Source organism: Leopardus geoffroyi, chromosome X, assembly GCF_018350155.1.
Source record: "Leopardus geoffroyi isolate Oge1 chromosome X, O.geoffroyi_Oge1_pat1.0, whole genome shotgun sequence".
Lineage (NCBI taxonomy): Eukaryota > Metazoa > Chordata > Mammalia > Carnivora > Felidae > Leopardus > Leopardus geoffroyi.
The window spans coordinates 36,771,595-36,797,456 of record NC_059343.1 but is presented as its reverse complement, the minus strand read 5'-3'; the positions used below and the strand labels follow the sequence as shown (position 1 = coordinate 36,797,456).

The window sequence follows — 25,862 nt, the reverse complement described above, 5'->3', positions numbered from 1 at the left end:
AGAGAGACTTCAGAAGACCCTCACCGACACCAGAGTTATAGGAACTTCCACAGGACAGAAAGTACACTGATGCGATGATTATGATTGACTTGGTTTTGAGTGGCCAGGATACTTTGAGAGCTCTCGCCTGCAAACACAAGTTAGGACTAGGTCGAGGTCTAAGAACCTTTAAGAAAATGGGAGTGCCTGGGTGGCTCGGTTAAGTTTTGACTCAGGTCATGATCTCGCAGTTTGTGAGTTTGAGCCCTATGTCGGGCTCACTGCTGTCAACCTGTCAGAGCAGAGCCCGCTTCAGATCCTCTGTCCCCCGCCTCTCTGCCCTTCCCCCACTCATACTGTCTCAAAAAATACATAAAACGTTTTTAAAAAATTTATAGCAAAATGTGTTTAAACGAGCTGAACTAATATATCCCATAGATAAAGAATGACGTGTAAGATGGGGCTCCTGGGTGGCTCAATCTGTTAAGTGTCTGGCTTCAGCTGAGGTCATGATCTCACAATTTGTGAGTTTGAGCTCCGCATCGGGCTCTGTGTTGACAGCTCAGAGCCTGGAGCTTGCTTCGGATTCTGTGTCTCCCTCTCTCTCTGCCCCTACCCAGCTTGTGCTCTCTCTCTCTCTCAAAAATAAATAAATAAACATTAAAAAAATTTTTTTTTAAAAGAATGACCTGTAAGGCATTTGCACGAATAATTATTTTTTTAGACTTAGTTAAGACCCAAACTAAGTTAAGAGATTTGTGGGGAGAGGGTAGGGTAGGAAAAGAGAGTTCAGGGTCCCCTTGACCTTTGGACACTTTGCCCTGTGCAGACATTACTGGGGCCATACAGTAACTAATATCTCAGGTGAACTGTGTAGGCCTCGTGTTGACAACACGAAGCAATAGTAGTTTGGAAAGTTCGTACCTAGTGCTGTGAAACCCTGTCTCCTGGTCAGTTGGGAAAGAAAGCACAAGTGAGATTCCCTTCACTCGTGATGATTTACAGTAACTAAAAAAGCCCCTTGAAGTAATAGAATATCACTCTGCTCTCAACAAAAGTCCATGTTAGGGTAAAGGAAAAGTATAACCACCTCCTTCAAAAAGGTGAGCAGGAAACATAGAGTTACACAGAGCCACAAATCAAGAAGCTGAAGTTCTGGTCCCAGCTACCATTAGTTACTGGCCTAAAGCAAATCTTTTAAACTTCCAGTTGTAAAATTCCCTGATGTGATTCATTATGATTCCGTCTGGAGGACCCTTCCCCTCCTTTTTTTTTTTCCTTTTCAGCCTTAACTGAAAGAGAAAGTGTGTGTGTGTGTGTGTGTGTGTGTGTGTGTGTGAGAGAGAGAGAGAGAGAGAGAGAGAGAGAGAGAGAGAGAAAATATGAATGCATGCATGAATGAATGAATGTATGTTGGAGGTTGGGGAGGTGGGTGTTTAGCTGTGAAGGTTAGTGAGAACACTGAGGGCTAACACTAAAGTTCCTCCATAGTAAAGAGAGCAGGGATTGTTGCTCCCAACTGCCTTCCTTCCTTTTCTGGGAATATCAGAAAACCATACAGGGACACATGTTACTATGAACAACCAATCCAGAGATGTGGTGTTCCTGTTTTAGGAGCATTTGCTGTCACCTGTAGGTGGAGTTTCTTCATCCACTAGGAGGCACCATTGTCCAACGATATTGATTAGGGGTCAAGAGATCTTGGTCTTTTGAGCAGCTGGATAGGAGAAATGTCTGGCAAAAAGAAAAGGATGGTAAATTTAGGGCCCTGGAAATGGTGACAAATCAACCTTTGATATCTAGACAGGTATTAGAGCAACACTGTTTCTAAAATTTAATAATAAACAGTATCTTAGACTGCATTTTAATTTTAGAAATAGATTCTTTCAAGCCGGTCTTTTTTCAAAGAATCAGAATTCTGTGTATTATCAAGACACCTTAGAAATGACAAGGCAAATCCCATCATTTTACTGAGGAGTCCTTTTCAACCCGGAAAGTTAAGTGACAATGATCAAAGTCCCCTGGGCAGTTAAAGGTAGACTTGTGAATAGAACCCCTACCTAGGGGGCATTTCTCATTGTTTTTGGCTGTCTGATATCTGAGCCCTCAGATAGCAGGGTGTTGAGGGAATCACCCATCTTGATGGGTGGACAAAGCCCACCTTCTGCTGTATAAGCTAATAATGCCGAAATTTGCTCTCCTTGGCAGGTAAGATATGGGCACATAACACAGGTTTCATGAGTCCGACACAGCCACCCGTGGTGTAATAACTAGGGACAAAAAACAAGGACCGTGTGGCACTTCGCAGGTGGCAGCAGGGATGAATACTGGGATAGTTGTAGTGGTGGCGCTTGGGCTGGCTTCCGACATTTAACCTTAATGGGGACAGCGCGTCAAGCTGCCGCAGCTGCTGTACAACAGCTGCAGTGGTGCCTTCATCAGATCAGCTCAGGGTTTGGTTTCTGACTGTGCAGCACAGTCTTGGTTTTACAGGCCTCCCTACCATTCTGTGAGCAATCCAATGTCCTATTAATAAACTCCTTTTCTGCTTAAATCAGCCACAGTTGGTTTCTGTTTCTTGTAACTAAGAACCTTAACTGACCCCACATTAAGAAACAAGAATCAGGGCGCCTGGGTGGCTTAGTCAGTTAAGCGTCCAACACTCTTGGTTTCGGCTCAGATCATGACCTCACGGTCCATGAGATTGAGCCCCACGTCAGGCTCCGTGCTGACAGCATAGAGCCTGCTGGGGATTCTCTCTGTCTGTCCCTACCATGTGTTTGTGTGCATGCACGCTCTCTCAAAATAAATAAACTTAAAAAAAAAAAAAAAAACAAACAAACGCAAGAATCAGTAGAGGAATGGCAGAAGATGACACTATTATAAGAGGAGTCAGTGGCCTTGTAAAGTGCCTGCAAAATCTGCGCTTGGACTGGCAACTCTTGTACCTTGGGATGTCAGCCATGGCCTAAGAAAACTGTAAGATTAGACATGGAGCTAGAAGTGGGAAAAAGCGTACCAAGGGCCAGATACCCCAAGATGCCATGGTTTTCTGGTGATGAATTCTGAGGAACCCAAGAATTCCTAATAGAACCTAACCTTCCAGGTCCTTACGAAGATGTATTTGTCAGGGAAGAAGGTTAGAACATATTTAGCAGTCTGTAAATCAGACATATAACTTTTAAATATTTAGATGTATGGGACCATGGGCTTCCATTCGTACACTTGCCTCAGGCCCTGCAAATGTTCAGGTTGGGCCTAAACCAAGGGAGGCCACCTTTGGCATGTGGGCTAAAACGGCTTTCAAATCTGTACCATGCTGGGTCCAAGCAAGGTTGTGAGGTAGCAGGATTTATTAATGCTCTGCCTTCCCTCTTGGCAACCTTTCCCTTCCTTTGCTCTGTCTCCTTGTGTCTAGTCACTCTCGCTTTGAAGACCTTCTCAGCACATTCATTCCCTCAGTGAGCCAAGAGAAACCCCCTTCAGACATTACCTACTCTGCAGCACCCACAGTGGGATTCGTCTTTTTAGGCACTACTAAACTTTCCAACCCACACAACTAGCACAAGCCACACTCGCCATCACATTGATCCACTTAGAAGGACCCAGGACAGGAAACACTGCTTGCCAGCCAGGCAGCACCAGGCACTCCTCTTGAATAGGAGTCTTTTCAGCAGGACACGTGCTAATGTGCAGTCAATATAATAGGGAAAGAAGGATTTTTTAAATAGTGTTGAGAAAAGTAATTAGCAGTTCAGAAGTCGATTTAGATTCAACTCCCTCTCCAAAAAACAAAACCACAAACAGAATAGTTTATATAAACAAATCAAATCGTAGGAAAGCTAGCAAAGACTAAAATTATTTAACAGATCTTTGGAGAGCTTTTATAACTTCAAAGGACTGGGATTCATAAAGGAAAACATCAACAGATTTGAAATTGAAAAAAAATGGAAAATTAATTTGCTTGAATATTGACAGAAAAAGCTTCTATTCTGAACATAGATAAGGAGAGCTCACCCCGATGGAAGGGAAGATATTAAGCTTCATATACAAATGGGCAAGGACAGAAGTGGTCAGTTACCAAAAAGAAATACATTTGGTACATAGGCATGTGGGAATATGCTCAATCATTTTAATGTCTTTCACAATCTATCAGCATTTGCTTTGCGAAGTAATTCTGGTTACAGTGAACATTCCTTTCCCCATTAAAAAGATGAAGCTTTCCATCTACTTACATAACAGACTTAACAGTGCTTTGTAAGAACCTTCTCTGGTCCCTGTCCAAGTTCATACTGAAGGAAGTTGATTGTGTACAGTTTACAGCATAGGTAGGAGAGGAGAGCTCAGCTCAAATTATAGTCCCTTAAATATTCCCACAGTTCATTCCAAACCCACCTAACATGTTGACTCATTTCCAAGCTGTACTATTGTTTGCTTGTCAGGAAAAAAAAAAAATGCCTTGATCTGCTTCCCTCATTTCTTATTTATTTATTTATTTTGAGAGAGAGAGAGAGAGAGAGAGAGAGAGAGAGAGAGAATGATGAATGAATGAATGAATCCTAAGCAGGTCCTGTACTGTCAGTACAGAGCCCAACACAGGGCTCGATCTCACAAACCATGAGATCGTGACCTGAGCCAAAATCAATAGTTGGACACTTAACCCACTGAGCCACCCAGGCACCCCTGAGGGGCTGCCCTCTCTCCTAATTACCTTGTAGTCCCCACCCTCTTACCCTGCTTCTCGTCTTCCCCTTCCCCCTACTCTTTGGGACCCATCTCAGAGGCTGCTTGCTTCATGAAGACTGTCTGAATCCCTCAAAGATGTACCCATTCCTTCCTCTGAAACTCTGATATGCACTGTTGTAACTAACTCCTTCCCAAAAATGGAGTGGTTTAGAATACGGGAAGGGTAAAGAAAGGTCATGTGTACATGACTCCTCTCTCAGAAACGAATTTACCACCAACAAATATTTATACATATTCATCAGTATGTGGTATGTTATGGTGACCATGAAAGACCTGTTTATGCCCTCAAGTTGCTCATAGTCCCAAGTGGGCAGACCACACAGGTGCCTGTCAATGAAATAAATAAATACTGATAGTGTAGGTCTAAATGACCATAGAGAGGCACAGACCCTTAGGTCCCTAAGAGATCAGTGGAGGAAGCAGTTGGGAGGTGGAATAGGCGGGCAGACATGCAGGCTTGTACAGAGTTGACAGAGGGCATCACTGTCAGTGTGGGAGACAGGCAGAAAAGTGGAAAGAGGCCACTTCTGGCAGGGGCATAAAGAGAGCAAAAGTGTTGGGAAAAGGTGGTGGTTATGGGACATTTGTGAAGACATCAAGACAGGAGCACAAGCAAAGCCCTGAATTAGAAGAAAATAAAGGATAATTAATGTTTTTTTCCTAATCAATAGAGATTGATTTGTATATGCAAGGATTAAAACATTTATTGGCAAACTTATTAAATCTAGAGAATTCATTTAAACCATCTCAACAGTGCAGCATTCACACATGTATCATCAGAGAGAATGGGGATGGAGGCTGTGCATTTTGAAGATCCCTCTGGGTGATTCTGGAGCAGGCATGAAACTGGATTTGTTATACAGAGCCCTCCCTTGTACTGTGACTTTACCTACTTAGCTGTAATCCCTTCTTTTCCATTAATAACTCAGAGCCTTGAACAGAAATTTGAAGTTTCCCTCTTTGTAACCTGAGCCTTTTTGCAGGGACAGTGCATGGATTCTAATGTCAAACTGCCTGAGTTTGAATCATGGTTCTTCCACTTACTAGCTGTGTGATCTCTTGGGCAAGTTACTTAACCTTTCCTGTTCCTCAGTTTTCTATTAAAATAGGGGTAGTGGGGCACCTGGGTGGCTTAGTCGGTTGGGCGGCCGACTTCGGCTCAGGTCATGATCTCGCAGTCCGTGAGTTCGAGCCCCGCATCGGGCTCTGTGCTGACAGCTCAGAGCCTGGAGCCTGTTTCAGATTCTGTGTCTCCCTCTCTCTGACCCTCCCCCATTCATGCTCTCTCTGTCTCAAAAATAAATAAACGTTAAAAAAATTAAAAAAAAAAAAGGGGTAGTAATGACACGTATCTCAGAGACTTCTTGCAACCATTAAATGAATTAATGCATGGAAATCACTTAGAAAATGCCTATCACACAGTATGTACTCAGCAAATGCTAGCTTTATTTATTACAACAAAATAAGATTATCCCTGTTTTTGAACCATACGTAAAAGAAACACCGTTTGTGTACTGCTTTGTCTGCTTCTTTCGCTTAGTGTTTTATCTTTAGGATTCAGCCAAATTCCTCTGTGTGCCTGTAGTTAATTTATTTTCATTGCTGTGTAGTATTCTGTTGTTTGACTATACCAGTGCTTTACCCATTCTGATGGACATTTGAGTTCGTTGACACTTGGTGTCTATTGTGAACAATGCTGCCATGAATGTTCACGCACATGTCTCCTGGTCCACGTGAGCACACGCTTATTTGAAGAGTCTCCTTGGGATGCCTGGGTGGCTCAGTCGGTTAATGTCCGACTCTTGATTTGAGCTCAGGTCATGGTCTCGCAGTTCGTGAGTTCAAGACCCACATCAGGCTCTGGGCTGACAGTATGGAGCCTGCTTGGGATTCTTTCTCTCCCTGCCCCTCCCCCCTGCTTGGGATTCTCTCTCTCTCAAAATAAATTAAAAAAAAAAAAAATGAAGAGAGTATCCTTGCCCAAAACTCTGTAGTCCCCTCTTCCTCATAAATCAACCAGCCATGTATGTATGCATCTGTTTCTGGGCTCTCTGGTATATTCTGTCCTGTTGTCAATAGCATACATGCTTAAGTAATAAGCCTTATATTATTGAAATTTTGAAATCAAATAGAGCAAATCTTCCCACCTTATTATTCTCCCAAATTATCTTGAATCTTCTTGTCCTTTTACAGTGCCATATACATTTTAGATTCTGCTTGACAGTTTCCACAAAACCTGTTAGGATTTTGATTGGAATTCCATTGAATTTTTGCTTTCATTTAAAAAAATTGGCTGTTTATAGTATTAAGTCTTCCAGTCTGTGAAAAAGATCATTTTCTCTTCATTTATTTTAGTTGTTTAATTTCTCTTAATAAATATCTTACTTTTGGGGCACCTGGCTGGCCCATTTGGTAGAGCATGCAACTCTTGATCTCAGTGTTGTGAGTTCAAGCCCCATGTTGGACATGGAGCCTACTTAATTAAGAATAAAGAAATAAATATCATACCTTTCTCCCTTCAGGTCCTATACATCTTTTTATTAGATTTATTTCTACATTCTTAAAAAATATTTTTTAAAAATTTTGTTTTGATTTATGAGAATAATTTTGCTCAATGCTGATTATAATTTTACCTTAGATTATTTTGGGTATTCTATATATATACTTTATACCATCTGTAAATAATGACAACTTGTTTTTTCTTTTTCAATTCTTATTGATTTTATTCCTTTATCTTGCCCTTACTAGGGCCTCTAGAATAGTGTTGAATATAAGTTTTTGGAGTGGATGTTTTCATCTTGTTCTTGATCTAAGAGTTTCCTAGTTTAAATACATAATTTTACTAAATCGTTTTAGCATTTATTGAGATTAGCCTAATTTTTTCTTCTTTAGTCTGTCTCAGTGTTCAGAATTCTAGTCATTGAGTTCCAGACGTTAAAACAATTTTGTATTCCTCTGATAAATCCAACTTGGTCTTGATGTAATTTTTATGTATTGCTGGGTTTGATTTGCTGATGCTTTGTTTGGGTTATTTGCACCTATGTTCGTTAATGAGACTGTCCTTTAATTTTGTCATGCTGTCCTTAATGGTTTTGGTATCTAGGTTAAGCTAGCTTCATAAAATGAATTGGAGACTGTTCTGCTACTTATTCATTTTCTCTTCCAAATGTTCCCTAGAACTTGTCAGAAGTGCCATCTAGGCCTACAGTTTTCTATGCCAGAAGGTTTTTAATTACTGATTTAATTCTGTCAATGAGTAAAGAATTATCCAGGTTTTCTAATTATTTTTGTGTTCACTTTGATGAATTTCATTTTTCTGGGAAATTTGTCAATTTCATAGATTTTCAAATTTGTGGCATAAAGGTTCAGTGTCATCTTGTCTGCAGGGTATGAAGTATCTCCTTTTTCATTCTTCATATTGGCTGCTACATGTGTCCTCTCTTTTTTTTTTTAACCAGTCTTGCCAAAGATTCATCATTTCATAGGGAACAACTTTTAACTTTTGCTAATCCCTCTAATATGTTTGTTTTCCATCTCATAAATTTTTGTTCTTATTTCCTTCTAACTTGCTTGAATTTAATTTGATGATCATTATATAGCTTATGCAGATGGATGACGGGTTCATAAATTTTCACCCTTCTTTCCTCATATATGCATTTACAGCAGTAAATTTCCCTGTAAGTACTACTTTACCTGCATTGTACAAGTTTGATGTGGTTATTTTTGTTATTCAGCTTAAAATATTTCCTTATTTTCTGATGATTTCTCCTGAGATCTGTATAATGAAAGCATATTGTTCAGTTTTCAAATGAGGTGGATTTTCCAGTTCAGTTTTATTAATCTTTTTAAAGAAAATATTTTTGCTTTTCTTGCTCTCTGTTGTGTTTTTCTTCATTAATTTCTGTTCATTATTATTCCCTTCTACCCTCGTTGGATTTAATTTACTGTCCTTCTAAAATTTTTCTCCTGATAGAACGTCACTTTAGTTTTTCTTCTAAAATTTTACATCAGTATTTGTAATATTTCTGTTATGTTTCAATAATTTGAAGTTTAAAAACTTACAATTTATGGATACAGGCTGCTTTGTGTATACTGTTTTAGCTCCATTTCTCAAGGGGTATTTTTGTGTTTTATTTTTCTTTTAACATTTAGAGTTAGGTTTAGTCTGATGAAAGTGGTAGTACCTGTTCATTTTTTAAGTAAAAGTAAAAAGAAAACAAAAATTTCAAATACCCACCCACTCTTTAACAGCCTGTTGATATCCAAAAATTTCTGTGCCTCTGCAGACACACATATGTGCCCATATATGTATTTATACATCTTAATATATTGTGAACATCTTTCTATATCAATAAATATACTTCTACAGCATCATTTTAATGGCAGCATAATACTCTCCCCTGTGGATTTACCACAATGTATTTAACAATTCTCCTATTGTTAGATATCTATTTGTGTGTTTGTTTTTAAATGTTTGTTTATTTTGAGAGAGAGTGAGTATGCACATGGGGGGGGGGGCTCGCAGAGAGAGGGAGAGAGAGAGAATCCAAAGCAGGCTCTGTGCTCTCAGCACAGAGACCAGTGCAGGGCTCGATCACAAATCGTGAGATCATGACCTGAGCTGAGATCAGGAGTTGGACACTCAACTGACTGAGCCACCCAGGCGCCCCTCTTCTGATTCATAGGTTATTTAGCATGGTTTTCTCAATTTCTAAGCAAGCATTTGAGGATTTCCCATTTGCTGTGTTAATTTTATTTCTAACATAGCTATATCGTGATTAGGAAACATACACTTAGTGCTTATAAACCTTAGAATTTTGATGGCTCTCAGAAAAGCACTTGTGCAATGTTATCAGTTGTAAGCTGACCTAGCATTTTGTGCATATATAACATCATTTTTAGTTGAGAGAATGACTAACAGACAAACCATGCTTCCTCAAACTTGGGTATGTGACAGACATTTAATCACAAATGAACGAAGTGAGCCTGCTGCTTCAAGGGAAAACAACTCACAGTAGTTGTCACCAATGATGCAGTTCAAACTTCCAAGTGAAAATAACAATTTTGGAAAACTTGTATCTGCCACCATAAACTTAATAGCTTACCAGGACTTAAAGGATGTTTCTAATGTAATCAATGGGGGTATGAATAAATGGGATTTTTTTGATAATGTGTAATCAAATGTGTCGGTATTTAGAAAATCTGCACAACTCTGGACTAGTATTTTTCAGATGACTAATGTGTGATGTTACAGAGTCATGCACAGGTAAAACATCTATTCAAAGAACAAGATAGACAATGGATTACAATGTAACACAGTACCCAAAGTTCATTGATACAGTTTCAGAATCCACATTGCAGTTTACCTTTAAGAAACTACCACTTTTTGAGTCTTGGGTGCAGTATCAAAGAAGAATATTCTCAAATATCTGCAAGTCCTGTTAAGATATACCTCCTTCCAATTATATATCTCTGTGGGGCCAGATTTTCCTCATTTTTTTTCAACCAAGTAACATATTACAACAGATTGAATGTAGAAGCAGATATGAGAAACAGCTAGCTGTCTTAAACCAGAAATCAGAGCGATTTGCAAAACACCAAACAGTTCTACTCTTTTCACTAAATTTGTTTTGTTTTAGAATACTTATTTTTCATGAAAAATATTATTCCTATTAACATGTAATGGGTTTATTGTCGTTTTAAATTTTTTTTTAACATTTAATTATTTTTGAGACAGAGAGAGACAGAGCATGAACGGGGGAGGGTCAGAGAGACACAGAATCTAAAACAGGTTCCAGGCTCTGAGCTGTCAGCACAGAGCCCGACGCGGGGCTCAAACTCACGGACCATGAGATCATGACCTGAGCCGGTCGGCCGCTTAACCAACTGAGCCACCCAGGCGCCCCTATTGTCATTTTAAAATACATGTTTTTTTACATTTCTGGATTTTAATTTTTAAATTTTTAACATTGATTTTTTTGTGTATGTGTGTGTGAGAGAGAGAGAGAGAGAGAGCGCACGCATGAGCATGAGTGGAGGAGGGGCAGAGAGAGAGGGAGACAGAGAATCCTAAGCAGGCTCCATGCTGTCAGCACAAAGCCTGATGTGGGGCTCAAGCTCATGAACCATGAGATCATGACCTGAGCCAAAGCCCAATGCTCAACTGGCTGAGCCATCCAGGTGGCATTAATTTTTAATGCGGCAAATATTGATAGACAAAACCTACACAGACATCATCCATTTGGGGTTCCCAATCATCTTTAAGTAGAAAAGGGCCCTGACATCAAAAAAGTTAGAGGACTTAGTCGTCGTCCTAGAAATTACAGTACGTCTCCTGACATATGTTATTGTTGTCTAGTTTTTTTTTAAGGTCACTCTCTCTTCCTCTCTTGATCTCTCAATAGTTATTGTGTCATATGGTCTCAAAGAGAGAGTGAGAAAATAGTTTTTTATTTAATCATTGTTCATTTAGATTACTGTACATATTTACCACATTTTATGTTTTCATGCCTCACTGCATCCCTGAGTTTTCATTCCACTTTGTTTTTTTTCTCCTTAAGGAATACTCTTGTGTATTTCCTTTAGGGATAGGTATGCTGCTGTCAAATTCTGTTGGTTTCTTTGCTAATCTGAAGGACATTTTTTCACCTTTATTCTTTACGGGGTTTTTTGGTGAGAAGAGAATTTTAGGTTGGCAACTAGTTTAAGATCCCTTTCCACTGCTCTCTATTCTGTATTCTGGCTTCCACTGTTGCCATTGAGAAGTCAGCTGTCACTCTAATCGTCGGTTCTTTTCTTGCACGGTTTTTGAGGTTTTCTATTTTTCTTTGGTTTCCTGTAGTTTTCACAGATATGTGTCTAGCTATAGGTTTCTTTATTGCTTGGTGTTTATTGGACTTCTCAAATCAGTGGGTTGAGATCTTTAATCATATCTGGGTAATTATCAGACATTATATTTTCAGTATTGTTTCTGCTCTATTTTCTTTTCACTTTTTATCTGTTAGTAATCTCTACACCCAACGTTGGGCTTGAACTCACGACCCAAGGATCAAGAGTCACTCACTGACTGAGCCAGTCAGGCGCCTTTCTTTTCACTTTAGAAATGTCAATAAAAATATATACCGACCTTCTCCCTGTAACCCTTTCTCATACTCACTTTCATATTTTCCATGTTTTGTCTCTACATACTTCAGTCTGACTACATCTTCTGGTTCACTAATTTTTCTCTTCAGCTATCTAATCTGCTTAAGTTCTGACTTTTGGTGTTGGATTTTTTTCATTTTGAAGTTTCTATTTGCTTTTTCAAATCTGTGGTGTCACTTTTTATAATTGTTGATCCTTGCTGAAATTTTTAAGTGGATGTTTTGTCTTCATGGTAGGCATTGGAATTTCTCTATGCTAATAAGACATATCAGAATATATTCCTTACCCCACTTTCCAAAATACAACTCTTTATCACCCCAGCCCAGAGTATGGGGTGTTTTCTCAGGTCCCTAGCCTTTGGCAGGCTCTCCTGCGGTAGCTTAGTCTCTGCTCTTGGATCTCCAAGTGGAAGAGCATTTGGGCCCTGTTAGTCCAATATCCACCTCCCCCATTCTTCAGAGTTCCCCACATATGCACCCTGCCCCTTCCAGGGCTGCCTCCTTCTCATGGGGTGCTGCCTACCCCTAGGGCAGAAGCATCTCTCGCTCACCTCTTTGAGCTCAAAACCTTTCCCCATCCTCACTAGGTAGTGTTTCACTCATTATACTGTTTAAGCTTTAAAATTTTTGTTTTTGTTTTTGTTTCATCCAGTTCTGTAGTTTTTCTCACCTTCAGAGGAAATGGTAGTTAGATTCAGATTTGGTCTGACCTGTACAGTGTTCCTCAAAGAATAGTTTGCAAATGAGTTCCAATCTACCAACTATTATCAGTCTGTGATGAACTGTTATCAGTCTGTGATGAAGTAAGTACAGAAATTGAGAGTAAGCATTTAGAAACTGTTGGAGCAATCTGACATTGCTGTGAAACCATAGCATGTGATTTTGTGTTTTATAAAAATAACAATTCATAATATACCTGGGGGGGTGGAAATTGCTCCTTCACCACAGTTAATTTGAGAAGCACTTCTTCCTACAGTCAGCTGCGAGTCTCCTACAAGCCCCCTCTTTTTCTGCTTTTACAGAATACACTGTAGAGGAGGAAATAACCTTTTCTCTACCCTCTTAGGTTAAATGACTGGGTCTGAATTAAACTGACCAACACCAGACTAACAGGAAAAAATATTTATTTATTTTTTTTAACATTTATTCATTTTTAAGAGACAGAGCATGAGTGGGGGAGGACATAGAGAGAGGAAGACACAGAATCCGAAGCAGGCTCCAGGCTCTGAGCTGTCAGCACAGAGCCTGATGCGGAGCTCAAACCCATGAACTGTGAGATCATGACCTGAGTTGAAGTCAGACACTTAATCATCTGACCCACCCAGGCAGATGATTATTTTATATGCACATGGCAGGACCATTGGGGTCGGGGGACACCCTCACAGGAAAAAAGTGAAAACCACAAAAGAGGTGGTTAGACCCAGATGCTTATATACCATTTTAACAAAGAGTAATACAGTCTGAAGAGACTAGAAAAAGGAAGAGGGGGGAGTTTGGGGGTCTCGGGTAAGTGGTGGCAAGGCGACCAGGAAATGTGTGGTAAGTAAGAGTTGTTTAGTAAGGTTTGTTATGCAGGTAGGAGTAGTTCTCTTCCTAGTACATGAGAGGGGAACGCCTTTACAAAGAGAAATTTAAACCTCCATTTTCAGGCAGAATGGACAAGATCGGAGAGTTCTTCCTATGTCTGGTGTTTTTCAATTGCCTTCAGCTCAAAATAATCCTATGCCAAGGTGGCTTATATTCTGATCCCTTCAACATATGGTCAGCCATACATTGTGCCTCTAGACGTGTGATCTATTTTGTTTGGCATATTTGTTTTGGATTTTTTTTAATTATGTAAGTAATTTACATTTATTGTAAAATTTTTAAAATTCAGACAGATGAAAGGAACAGCTAAGATCATTCATGATCCCACTGCTTTCACAAGTCAACGTAAACCTCCCATAGTTTTTCTCGGCATGTAGGATAGAAGCATTCCCCATACTTTCTAAAGCAGGGTTTCTTCTCCCTCTTATTTTACTCCCTTGGAATGGAACCAAACAGGGAAGTTTAGAACATGCTTTTTTGAAGCTCCTTAGTAGCCCCAGAAATACCCTAAGATGGGAAGCAAGAGAAAAACAATGAAAAAAGCCTTGCACTTGTTTTTAGAAGTATTATCAAATAAAGATGATCAAAGATTTGAGACATCAAACTTTTCAAAGTTGTTATATCAGGATTGTATTATGAATATATATATTAAATTTCAGTGATGAATAAAATTTGCATAAATAGTATTTTTCATTTTTCCATATATCAAAATTTAAAATTAATGAATTGCATTTTACTCTAATATCAGTGTTACAAATAACTAATCAAACAGCTTTAATAATAGAAGATTACTTTCACAGCGATGACTGACTTTCAGACTAGCTCCTGAAGGAACATGCATGCATATTTAAAGTTACACAGGTGAGTTTGTTTGTTACCCCAGGTTATGAACCATCGTCATAAAAAATGTACAATGCCCAGAAGATCTCATTTATAAGAGTGACTAAAAGTATCCTAGGGCAAAAAAACCCCGATAATCAATATTTGGAACCAATATGAAGAAAACCTTAAAACTGTGACTTAGAGACATGAAGAGAAATAGAGAACATATCATGCTCATAGATGAGAATATGAGAAAAATGTTAATTTCTAGAAGTTCATCTATAAATATAAAATTATCTCAGGCAAAATATTAAAAAATTTTTAACATTTGATGAACTCGTTTTTAAAGTTCAGCTGGAAGAAAAAAATTCATAAGAAAATATTAGCGAAGAATAATAATGAAATGACTTATTTTTCCAAATATTAAAATACACTATTAGAGGGCCGCCTGGCTGCCTCAGTCAGTAGAGTGTACAACTCTTGATCTCATGAGTTTAAGCCCCATGTTGGCTGTAGAGCTTACTTAAAAAATATAAGATAAAATATTGAAAAACACTATTACAGTATTAAAAATGGTGTGGTACCAGATACAAGAAGAGACAGGTCAGTGGAAAAGCCAAGAAACCTGAAAATAACCTGTGTATGTGCATGTGTAGAGACTGTCATTTCAAATACTAGTATTTCAGATATAACACCCAAAAATGTGTCGATCCATGCTGGTAATTTCCAGGTTTTTTTTTCACTGACTGGTTCCCTTGTTAGGCATTGGCCTCTCACCACTTGACTACCTTCTCCTACTTCTCAGACTGCTGTTTTCCCTCTTCCAAGTCCCTCCAAAAAAGTCTTCCTCCAGCTCTCAGGAAAGCTTCCAGATTCTTATTTCTTGGCGATGCGATCGATTTAGCTCTCCTTTGCCTAACTCCGCTCTCATGTGAGCTGAACAGTGCTCATCCTCACATCTCACAATTAAACAGGAAACCGCCTAAACAAAACTGCAATTCATTCACTGGGAGGGGTGCCTTAGTTCTCCTAGATCAAGCAACCAGCTTAAATTGCAGCCCATTTAGAAATAATATTTTTTTTCCTCCCCACAATACAAAGAAATGAAAAATATTCAGTCTCTCTTGTAATCAAGGAAATGCAAATTAAAGCAATCATGACTTACTTTTTTCCCTCCTATCTGACTGGCAAAGATCAAAAAGGAATAGTCAGCCTAGTGGGGGCAAGGTAGAGGAAAGGACACTTTCACGATTAGTGAGGGCAGTATAGCATGTTAAATTTTTTTCCAGGAGTATATCAACAGCTTTATTGTATATGCCCCCCGACCCCTAGTACAAGTGCAACTCTCCTTATAAGACTTTTACTCTAGCAGAATATCATGACTGTTCAAACATGTGACCATGTTCATTTGGGCTTTATTTCCAATGGTGGAAAATGTTCACTACCATACTTCAGAGCAGACTACACCATCACAAAGATTATTTTGTGCAGAAGAATTCTATTTGACATTGGAAAATGTTCATCAGCTGTGAACTGGAAACTAGGCAAATGTTGTAAACCCTTGTATAAATGTGAAAGTATTTTCATTTATACAAAACCACACCGAGGGGCGCCTGTATGGTTCAGTTGGTTAACGTCCGACTTCTGCTCAGGTCACGATCTCGTGGTGTGTGAGTTCAAGCCCCACGTCAGGCTCTGTGCTAACACCTCAGAGCCTGGAGCCTGATTCAGATTCTGTGTCTCCCCCTTCTCTGCTCCTCCCATGCTCATGCTCTGTCCCTGTTTCTCAATAATAAATAAACATTAAAAAAATTTTTCTTAAAACCACACCAAGATTTAGATCATATGGTCAAAATTATTCATTAAATATTTACTGTGTGCTCAGTCTTCTGCTGGGTATTGGGTGGGAGTATGTTGAAAGTATAAAACATACTTGTTCTTGGGGCTCCTGGGTGGCTTAGGCAGTTAAGCGTCCGACTTCAGCTCACGTTATGATCTCGCAGTCCATGAGTTTGAGCCCCACATCGGGCTCTGAGCTGTCACGAGCCCAGCATCTGATAGCTCAGAGCCTGGAGCCTGCTTTGGATTCTGTGTCTCCCTCTCTCTCTGCTCCTCCCCTGCTCATGCTCTGTCTCTGTCTCAAAAAAAAACAAAACAACATACTTGTTCTTTAGGGCTTTATACATCTTGTTGAACTGTTGAGCTTGAATATGTGCATTTCTTCCTTGCACACCCAGCAGGTGTAGCTGTAGGTAATGGGAAGAGCAGTGAATACAGACACAGATTTGAATCCTGTCCCTGTAACCTACTTGTCTACTCATACAAAGTATTTGAGAATGAGAAGGGTGCTGACCTCGTGGGGTGATTGTAAGAATGGAGATATAACAAGGAGTGTTTCCCATGATGCTTGGTGAATTGTAATATGAGTATTGATAATTCATTATTATTAATACCTACTTAGTAATTATTAGTAATAGTAATGAATAGTTTCTTTAGTTTCCCTTCTAGAAGCCTGTTTCCTCAGTGTAATACACTGGAGTCTCAGCTACTTGAATAAGTGAATGAATGAAATAACTGGTTTTGAAAACACTTCATATGCCTTGAAGCATTATGAAAATGTCAGCTATTGATATTTGAATAATTTCATTACCAGATACAATCTGGCAAAAGTGTCCTGTATATGTATGTAAATGCTAAACATGTGTTAAGTGCTAACTGTTAGGATATGGGCATATAGGGTTGTTATAGAATTTAAGCAAATGAAAGCCTTGATGTGGTTGGTAATTCACTTAGGGGGCTTTCTGGGAAAGGTGTGATTGGAATGGGGCCTTGGATTACAGCAGGTTTTGAATATGAACAGCAATGTATTCAGAAGCATGTGACAAGAAAAGAAAGAAGACTGTATGTTCGGAGAATAGTAATTAAGACTAGCCTGCCTAGAGAGTGAGGTATACTTGAGGAGCCATCAGATAGGACAGGTAGAAGAGTGAGGTGTGGCTGACACAACAAGAGACCTTACTGATCTGAGAAATAAAGAAGAAGTATTTTAAGTTTGGGGCAAAAGAGTGACATTCCATCACCAACACATCAGTGTGTTAGAATATGTTTGTAGGGATTGACTTTGGTAATGGAGTGTGAACAAAAAGAAATTATGAATTAGCTACGGTTTTCCTTCTACGGTATATAGTTTGAATGCCCATTTAGTGGTGATAACTATAGCTAAATATTTTAGAATCCTTGTTGGATTCTTAAAATATTACGTGACATGACTAAGTACAGATAATTTTGGAACTTGACTCAAAAATATGTCCATAGCCACCAGCATTGCCCTTTTCTGAGGCTTCTTGTTGTGATAACTTAAAGGAAATTTATGGTCCATTTTCTACACCTTGTGTTATTTGATGCTACCATTTGCTTGTTCTTTGTACTTCTTTCCATGTAGATTTTCAGTGTTAAGATGGTTATAATATTCCTTTATAATTTATATATGTTTCCTTGAAAGAAAGGAGATTTAAATAACTTATTAGAATCGTTAGCTGTAAGCCAACTAATGACTTAGTTACAATATATTCATTTTTAGTGTTTTCTTCCTGGGATTTCCTTTTACATATTTTTTTTCCTCACATTTCTCTACAGTATGGATGGCGCAGATCTGTGTTTTGAAATCGTAAAGCGAGCTGACGCTGGTTTTGTATACAGTGAAGCTGTAGCCAGGTATGTAATTTGTATTGACTCAGAGGTCACAGGGGAAATAAAAGAAGGAAATGACAGAGAAATCACATGAAGTGACCTGCTTTTTGAACTGATGAGGAGGAGACTGCCTCTTTCCTACAAGGAACATGTCTGTTCTAGTGTGCAGTAGTGGAGCTGAATAGTGACTGGAAATGCCAAATACTGAACAACAAATTTCTTAACATGAGTCTACAGCTTAACATGGTACTGTTGCCTTTCCTGTTTGAGATGACTTTTATTCAAGAAGGGATTTGGTAGCTCAAGAACTATGAAGAATCAACTTTGGGGGGGTGGGGGTTATGTGTGATCATTGTTTTGGGCAGCTGAGCCTTCTTAGTTCTTCACTTCGCCTTTTAGTGATAGCACATTATTATGTGACCAGTTAATCTGATGAAATGCACAGAATAGTGGAAGGAATAGAAATAATAGCACAGTCTTCCTGCCAAATATATTTGCTTCAGGCCAGTGTGTGATCTCCCAAGCAAATGGTGGCCATTGTTCTAAGTCAAGTTGTTGTACAGGACTAATGAGTCAAAATAAGGAGTAAAGTTGAAAAATCACAGGAACCATGCACTGGGCCACTTGCTTATAGATTTGGAGCAATATAGCTTTCTGCTTTGGTGTCATTCAATCATATCATAAATACCCACTTCAGTGGGTTGCCTTTTTAATACATGGGGTCTCCTCAGTCACCAGCCATAATATATTGAAGGATTCAAACCCACAAACCAGTTAGGATTTATTAAAACTTTCTACAATCTGAGAAACAGTTACCATTAAATGATTATAACTTCCTCTTATCATCCTTTATATAACCATGGCATCTTGGACAGATACAGGTAGCAATAGCTTAGGGACTATCTAATACAACTCTCAGCTCAGAGTGGCTTCAGATTCAGTGCCCTGCCTCTTCCTGGCTAAGGAGCAAGGGCCCCAGTCTCAGGAGACAGAGCAGCCATAGCTATAACACAAGATGAAGAATATACTCAAGTGAGGTAGCTGCTGTTCTGTGCTGCTGGAGCTAGGGAGAAGCAGCATATGAAAGTTTATATACAGTAATTGTAATGACTTCTTTGAACTCCTGATGTATTCATGGTAGAACTGAGGTTGGGTATCCTCTTTTTTTCTGTGCCGTGCTCACTAAAGCACATTCTACGGGGCGGTGGGGGAAGGGGAAGGGGTAAATCTCATTTTCCTATTAGTTTTGAGTTCTTACCACAATTAAAATTTTTTATTCTGTATTGTGCTTCAGAATTAAAAACCATTCTTTAATACCAAAATAGTCAGTGCCATCTTGATTTTTCTTAACATACAGCGGTAAACGACTTTATCCAACTGAATGAAACTCTCAGACCCTTGCATCTTGTTGTTTATATTTACTTCTTCAAGAATTTGAGGCAACCTGCCTTTTGTACTCTCCCAAATTGATCTCTTTCAACAGCAGCATCAAATAGGGAAAACTAAAAATTCTGAACATGGATTTTTATAAAACAGTGAAGCTTGATGAAGGGAGATGACTTTTTTCCCTTTGGACCACACTGGAGTACTGTGAGAAATAAGCCCACTGACCCAGTCAAAGGAGGGACGCAGAGAAGCACCTAGGAGCACTGTGAAGCGAGGCTTTAATCAACATTCTTGCAAGAGCGGGTGTCTGATGGACAGGCACACCCGGGACAATCACAGCAGACAATTTATCTCCTAGTGTGCAAGTCCCTCCCCTGATTTCTCATTGGCTGAGTACTACAGAGGTTACAGCCTTACCCGGAAGTCTCCTATGCCCATATACGGGAAAAAGTAGTCTGACTGGAACAAATGTACATTCCCTGAGGTGACACAGAGGTTTCATTCCCTTCTCCCTTTGTTCTTTCGTGCATGCTCATTGCAAAGCCTGCAAAAATAAGCCCGCAAAAAGGAGAGGGGAACAAGAACCAGGAAGTGAAGTATCTAAGGGTTGGGGGCTCCATTGTTGGTGGGGGGTGGTTCATACATATTTCCAACAGGTCATAAACCTATTAATTAGCACAGCGTTTATTTGGTATTTCTTATAATGAATCATCTCCCTTACTTCTCACAGGTACCTGGCACATATGCTGTCAGGGTTGATGTTAAAACAGTACCACTTTTATCCTGTTCCCCACTCATCCATATTGCTTTTCCTTAACTTTGAGCCTGTCTGTGCCACTGGCCTGGGTGTCAGCATAAGGAGAATAGTAATATGTAGAGGTGATGCCATACAGTGAGATTACTTGGGGGATCTTTCCCAATCTCAAGGTTTATAGGAAAGGTAGGTGCTTCCATACATTAAGATGAAAGCCTGTTGATTTTAAAATCTACCTATATTTTCTGTTAAAATGGTTTTTTTTTTTTTTTTTTTTTTTTTTTTTTTTTTTTTTTTTTTTTTATGGAAGGAACTTTCCAGAATGAACCAGTAAGGAGTAGTATTGGAACCAGTAGGTGACATTGCAGAGAGAGATTTGGTACAATTTATTAAGGATTCTTCCTAAAAGAAGAATGTAGAGCCTTCCTTTGGTTGTAGAACATTCAACCAGTTGTCTTTGAACTTCCCCTCCTCCTCTGATTCTGTGATTCATTGTTGGGAAATTTAGCTTGTATCAGTATTCTAGTGAGACCACAACTGTAGGAAGACTCGGAGACACCAAGTAATCAAATTGATAATGTTTTTCTCCAATTGGCTGAGCTTCCAGAGAAGCAGCAAAGCATGGCCTAAAATAAAACTGCATACAGTCCTTACAACCCAATTAGTGATTACCTCTGTTCCTTCAGGGGTGATGAGTTGTCGAGTGCACTAACATACAAAATCAGATGATCAAATCAAACTCTTACAAATCAGAGCAGTCTTCTTCTCTAGTACCAAGCTTTACTAAATAATTACAATGATACAGGCGATCAAAAGGCTCAACTGAACCAGAGAGGTCTGAGTTTTCAAGGGCAATTTCCCAGAGTAGATGGGGTGTCTACATGTGGGATCCCACACACAAGGGAGAATTGCAGTTATGAGATGGCTCCATTGTATGCCCCCGGGGAGTTGTATAGCTTCAGTGACATCCTCCAGGAAGCCAGCCATGCCTCAAAGATCCTGGATTCTGTTTCCCATAAGTAATCCTTAGCCAGGGACATTCTGTTAAGAGCATTTCAGAGATAAGGTGTCTTCTGACTAGCAAGAGCGATAATCTCTGTACCTAGAGTCTCCTCCCCTCTTTTCTTTCACCAGTTTCATCACTCACCAAAGGAAGTGAGTGGATTGCTGGCCAGTTCTTTGCTTCCACTGAATTGTCCTCATTCCTGATCCGTACAGGAGATAGAGGCAAACTTCTCTTATTGCGACATGTTTCTGAAAGTATAGGCCACCCTGATGATTCATGAAAATGAAGCTATCTAATTAAAATTTAGTCAGCAGTTCTAGAACATGTGGGTGGATTTTGCTTTTCTGTTTTGCTTGCACACTATTCACGTGCACAGCCCCCCAGAGTCCTGACTGGGACGGTGGAGAAAGATCACTTTAAGCTGTGCTATCTGGGGAGAAAAAAAAAAATGTATCTTCCCCCAACACACTCCAGAGATTCTGATATGTATGTATATTTGGGTCAAATAATTGAGCACTCTGATAATTAGATTAAAAATGCTCATTCATTGAGATTTTCTTTTTAATGACGCTTTGAAATAGGAATTTTCTTTAGACTACAAATATATAAGTGGCTATCTTAATACTATGTATCCAAAGTAGTCCATACTATAGGTATAAGCTGTGTCCACATTACCTGATTTAAACTTACCCACTGTTCTCATGTTCACTTCGAGATGCACAAATAGGCTGTTCCTAAACCTTTGACTAAACTTAGTAATATTGTAATAATAATGACTTTACCCTTTGTAGCATGGTTTAGAGTTTACAAAGTGCTTTCCTATTTGTTGTCTGCCATTACAGAGGGTCACACACATATCCTTCACAGCCTGATTTGAAGCAGGAAAGGGCCAAGCTAAGAACCCCTAACTTAAACAGAAACTTAATTCTAGGCTGCACGGGACCAGGCCAAGAGTATATGACCACAACCCCTTTGTGTGCATTTGCAAAGTAAGAAAAATTGGCATCACAACTAAGGACTGCATGAGCCAAGTTCTCTGCCTAGAGCCCACTTGTGAGGAGACAGTAAGTGTAGGAACGCAGTCTGGGGGTTCTTTTCCTACCTTTCATTTAAAAAATGGAAACTTTTGATCGGTTGTAGTACACGAAATGATGCATATGCCAATGAGAAGGACATTTATGTGAGTTTGATAGTAGCATATCCAAGAGGGACTTTTAATTGTATAGCAGGAGTAGAGAAAAAAAATTTTTTTGAGTCACAAGGATACACACAAGGGCATTTACAAGTACTATTAAATTATTTAGTTTTTATTTTAAAGTGTGAGGAATATAAGATCTGGAAAGAAAGCAAAATTCAATAAGTACAAATAATGTTGGGTATATTGCATTTCTGTCATGGTTGGCTGAGAAGGAAAAGGGAAAAATGAAAAAGGAAGATGAATAATAGGAAAAAAGAGAAAGAGGGGAGTAGAATACAGAGAAAGAGATGATCAAAGAGAGAAATAGCAGGATTACAGAAAAACAACTGGAAAATTAGTGGAGGGTGGACTCAGAGTAAGCTCTGAAGTAATACTGAAAAATGCTCTACTCTGGTTACACCCTGTGGCTAGTTGACCCTGTTAAGCATTGTTTAAGACCTGTTCTTTAAAATGCTAACTCCTCCTGTGTTTTTCACCTGGACCTCGCTGGGAGCCTCTGCAGACCCCTGCTGGCCACGCGATGCATCTGAGGTGTCTGACTTCCTAGGATTTCGGCCCTAAACAGCTCTGCTTTATTAAAAGATGCCCCAGCTAAAACTTGATTATGTTGCAAAAAGAAATCGCACGCATAAGGAGGTTCTTTCCTCTTGTTTGTCCTTAGAGCTAAATGGAAATAAGGCAGAGAGCCAGTCTGCTGGCAGATAAAAGGCTCCCACCCCTTCAGTCAGAATCCAAGGTGTACCTGTGAGCACTGTTCACTTAATAGCAATCCACTGTAACTAAGCACAATTAACTGAGCGTTGGAGACTTGCTTTTTCTCCCCACCATGTTTTCAGCTTGAATTTTTAGTTTGCAGAGCTATGTCATCTATGAACGGTGTGAAATTCTTTTGGCTTGGTTATCTTAGAAACTATAGAACAAGTTAAATTTCTTCACGAAGCTTATAAACGTATGGGTCTGCCAACTTTTTACATTATTAAGCCTCACGTCCCACCAGTCTTGTCTACTCCATGGAACAGTGTCTGCGGGCAGCGAATATGAAGGTGGGAGTTACAAACTAGGGACACTCTATATTAAGTTTTAAAAATAAAACGTTGTTACAGTTTTAGATTTCTTTTGTTTTTCTACAGTCACTACATGAGACAGATACTGGAAGCTCTACGCTATTGTCATGATAATAACATAATTCACAGGGATGTGAAGGTAAGTCCTTTTTATCACTATAATGTGCACAAAAAGAAACTGGTAACAGTGATAATGATCAGAAATTTTTCCTTAATATTCTTATGGAGAGCATCTTAAAGTTAATTTTGCTTCCAAATAAAAATATATTTAACTGCTTTATATTTGAAGAGTCGTACTCATTCTTAACAGGAACACTTGTATCATTTCAGTTTCTTCTTATTAAAATGTACACGTATTCCAAACGTTTGTTAATCCTCTTCTGCCATTATGTGCATAAGAGAGAAATGAAAAATCCAACAAGTAGTAAGAACCAAACACTATCCTATCCTAAAGTTTATTGTGGGTGGGGTGCGGAGGTGGGGATTTGGGATTGGGTTTCTATAGTAAAAGTTCATCATATACTTACGTTTTTGTAGTTTTGCAGTATAGAATAGTCACCTTTTTTTTTTTTTGCAGTTTTTTTTAACATAGTCTGAAATCATAATCATAAATGTAATGTGGTTTTGCACCCTTAGGAATGTGCATATTACCATTATTGAATCTTTCTGCCTGTTTGATCCCAGTATTAAATTCATGACAACTGTCAGTCCCTGGCTCATAACGGTGTCAGGAAGAACATGGGGGCATGCCAGAAAGGAAACTAGAGTACCTCCCTCCTGATCCCCAGGCCTCTATCACTAAGAGCCCCTGAGGTCTCTCTGGCCCTGTTTGTCCACTTTCTCGCCCTGGTATTTTTTTTACTGGCCTCTCTCAAACCCACAGCATCCACAAACATGGTGTTCTCCTTCCCTCAAAAGATATTATCAACGGCCTGGCTATTTCAATGTATTTTAATGGTTAAGAAAATTAAGTAGAGTTAAGTTTTCTATAATGTTTGGGAAGTTTTAACTGAAAATTCTCATGGTTAGGAGCTGAGGTAAAGCAGGAGCCATTCCAAGACAGTCTAGTGGAATGTCACCATAGCAAATGAAAACAGTTATTGGAGAAATGGACAAAACACACATTACTTGCAAAATCTTACTCTTTTCAAATGTGGTGATAGGAGAATGGGATTGTTATTCTCAGTACTCAATACTGAACAACCCAATGGATACATAGCACTTTTATAAAAGTATTTTCCAGTTATGCAAACAAATCAGAAATCTAAAAAGTAAAAGGAGGGTAACTGCCAATGATAGTAGCGGGCTGTGTTACTCTTCTACATCTAATTAAGGTAAGAAAATGCATATATACAGAGTAAAATATAACTCCTTGTATAACAAAATGTATGATAAAAATGACACTTTGAAAACTTAAAATGTGTAAGCAGATTCTTAGTTCATGTAATAGCATTGCGTTAAAAATACTTTTGCTCAAGAGGCAATTTTATTTTGAACTCTGTTCTTGAAAGGTAATTACAGCAACATCATAGAGTAAATAATGATTGGCAACGTACTGTACTGTAACACTTTCGACAATATCGTCAGCATTTGATTAGTCATGGTATTTGATATGACGATCCAAAAACCAAATAAAATCCCAAAGTAGTTATATCTGAATATCGTACTTCAGCTTCTCATTTACCTTCTGATTGATTTATTCAACAAACATTCATGCGCCTACTTCATGCGGAATACTGTGCTCGGAGCCCTAAAGGTATCATGGGAGTCTCCTCAGGGAGATGAGGCAACCAACTGCCACAGAGCACCACAACAAAGCTTCAAACAGCAACTGCCATTTATTTGCTCGCGGTTCTGCAGTCTGGGCAGAGCTTGATGGGGACTGCTCGATTCTGTTTCACAGACTGTTGGCTGAGGCAGCATGGCTGGTACCCCCGGAGGCCTCACTCTGTGGCGTGGCAGCTGAACTATAACTAGAACAGCTGGGGGTTTGTGGGGCCTTCTTCGTAGTCTCTCATTCAGGGTATTTTTCCCTCTCAGTCTCCCTCCATCTTCTCCTCTGTCACTGTCTTTTCTTGTGTCCCCCTTTCTAGCAGGACAGTGTCTCAGGGCTCCAAACAAGCAAAGACAGAAGCTGCCAGGCCTCCTGAAGCCTAGACCTGAAATTGGTGCTGTGTCATGTCCTCTGTATTATGGTAGTCAGTAGGTTACAAGACTAGCCTGGATTCAAGAGGAGGAAAAATAGATTGCACCTTCTGGTTGGAGGAGCGACATATGTGCACAAGGATAGGAGAACTTGTTTGTGGCCATGTTTACAGACAGGCAAAACAATTACTGTCCAAGGTAGTGGGTGGGAAATATCATTAAAAGAGTTGGAGAAACTTCATGGAGGAGGTCATGTTTGAGTCTGGTCTTGAGTCATGAGGAAGTTACATGGAGACAAGAGGGCATTTCAAGCAAAAGGCTCAAAATTAGTTTTGCATTGGAT

General features: G+C 39.3%; 1 protein-coding gene across 19 annotated transcripts in view; it reads left to right on the top strand.

Moving 5' to 3' along the window:
• Nucleotides 1–25,862, top strand: part of CASK (calcium/calmodulin dependent serine protein kinase) — a 358,135-nt gene that overhangs the window by 149,734 nt on the left and 182,539 nt on the right. For all 19 annotated transcript variants that reach the window (XM_045471860.1, XM_045471852.1, XM_045471865.1 and 16 more), the window contains exons 4-5: nt 17,913–17,990; nt 23,441–23,513. In XM_045471860.1, coding sequence (XP_045327816.1) covers nt 17,913–17,990; nt 23,441–23,513 — 151 coding nt within the window. The remainder of the gene's footprint in view (nt 1–17,912; nt 17,991–23,440; nt 23,514–25,862) is intronic.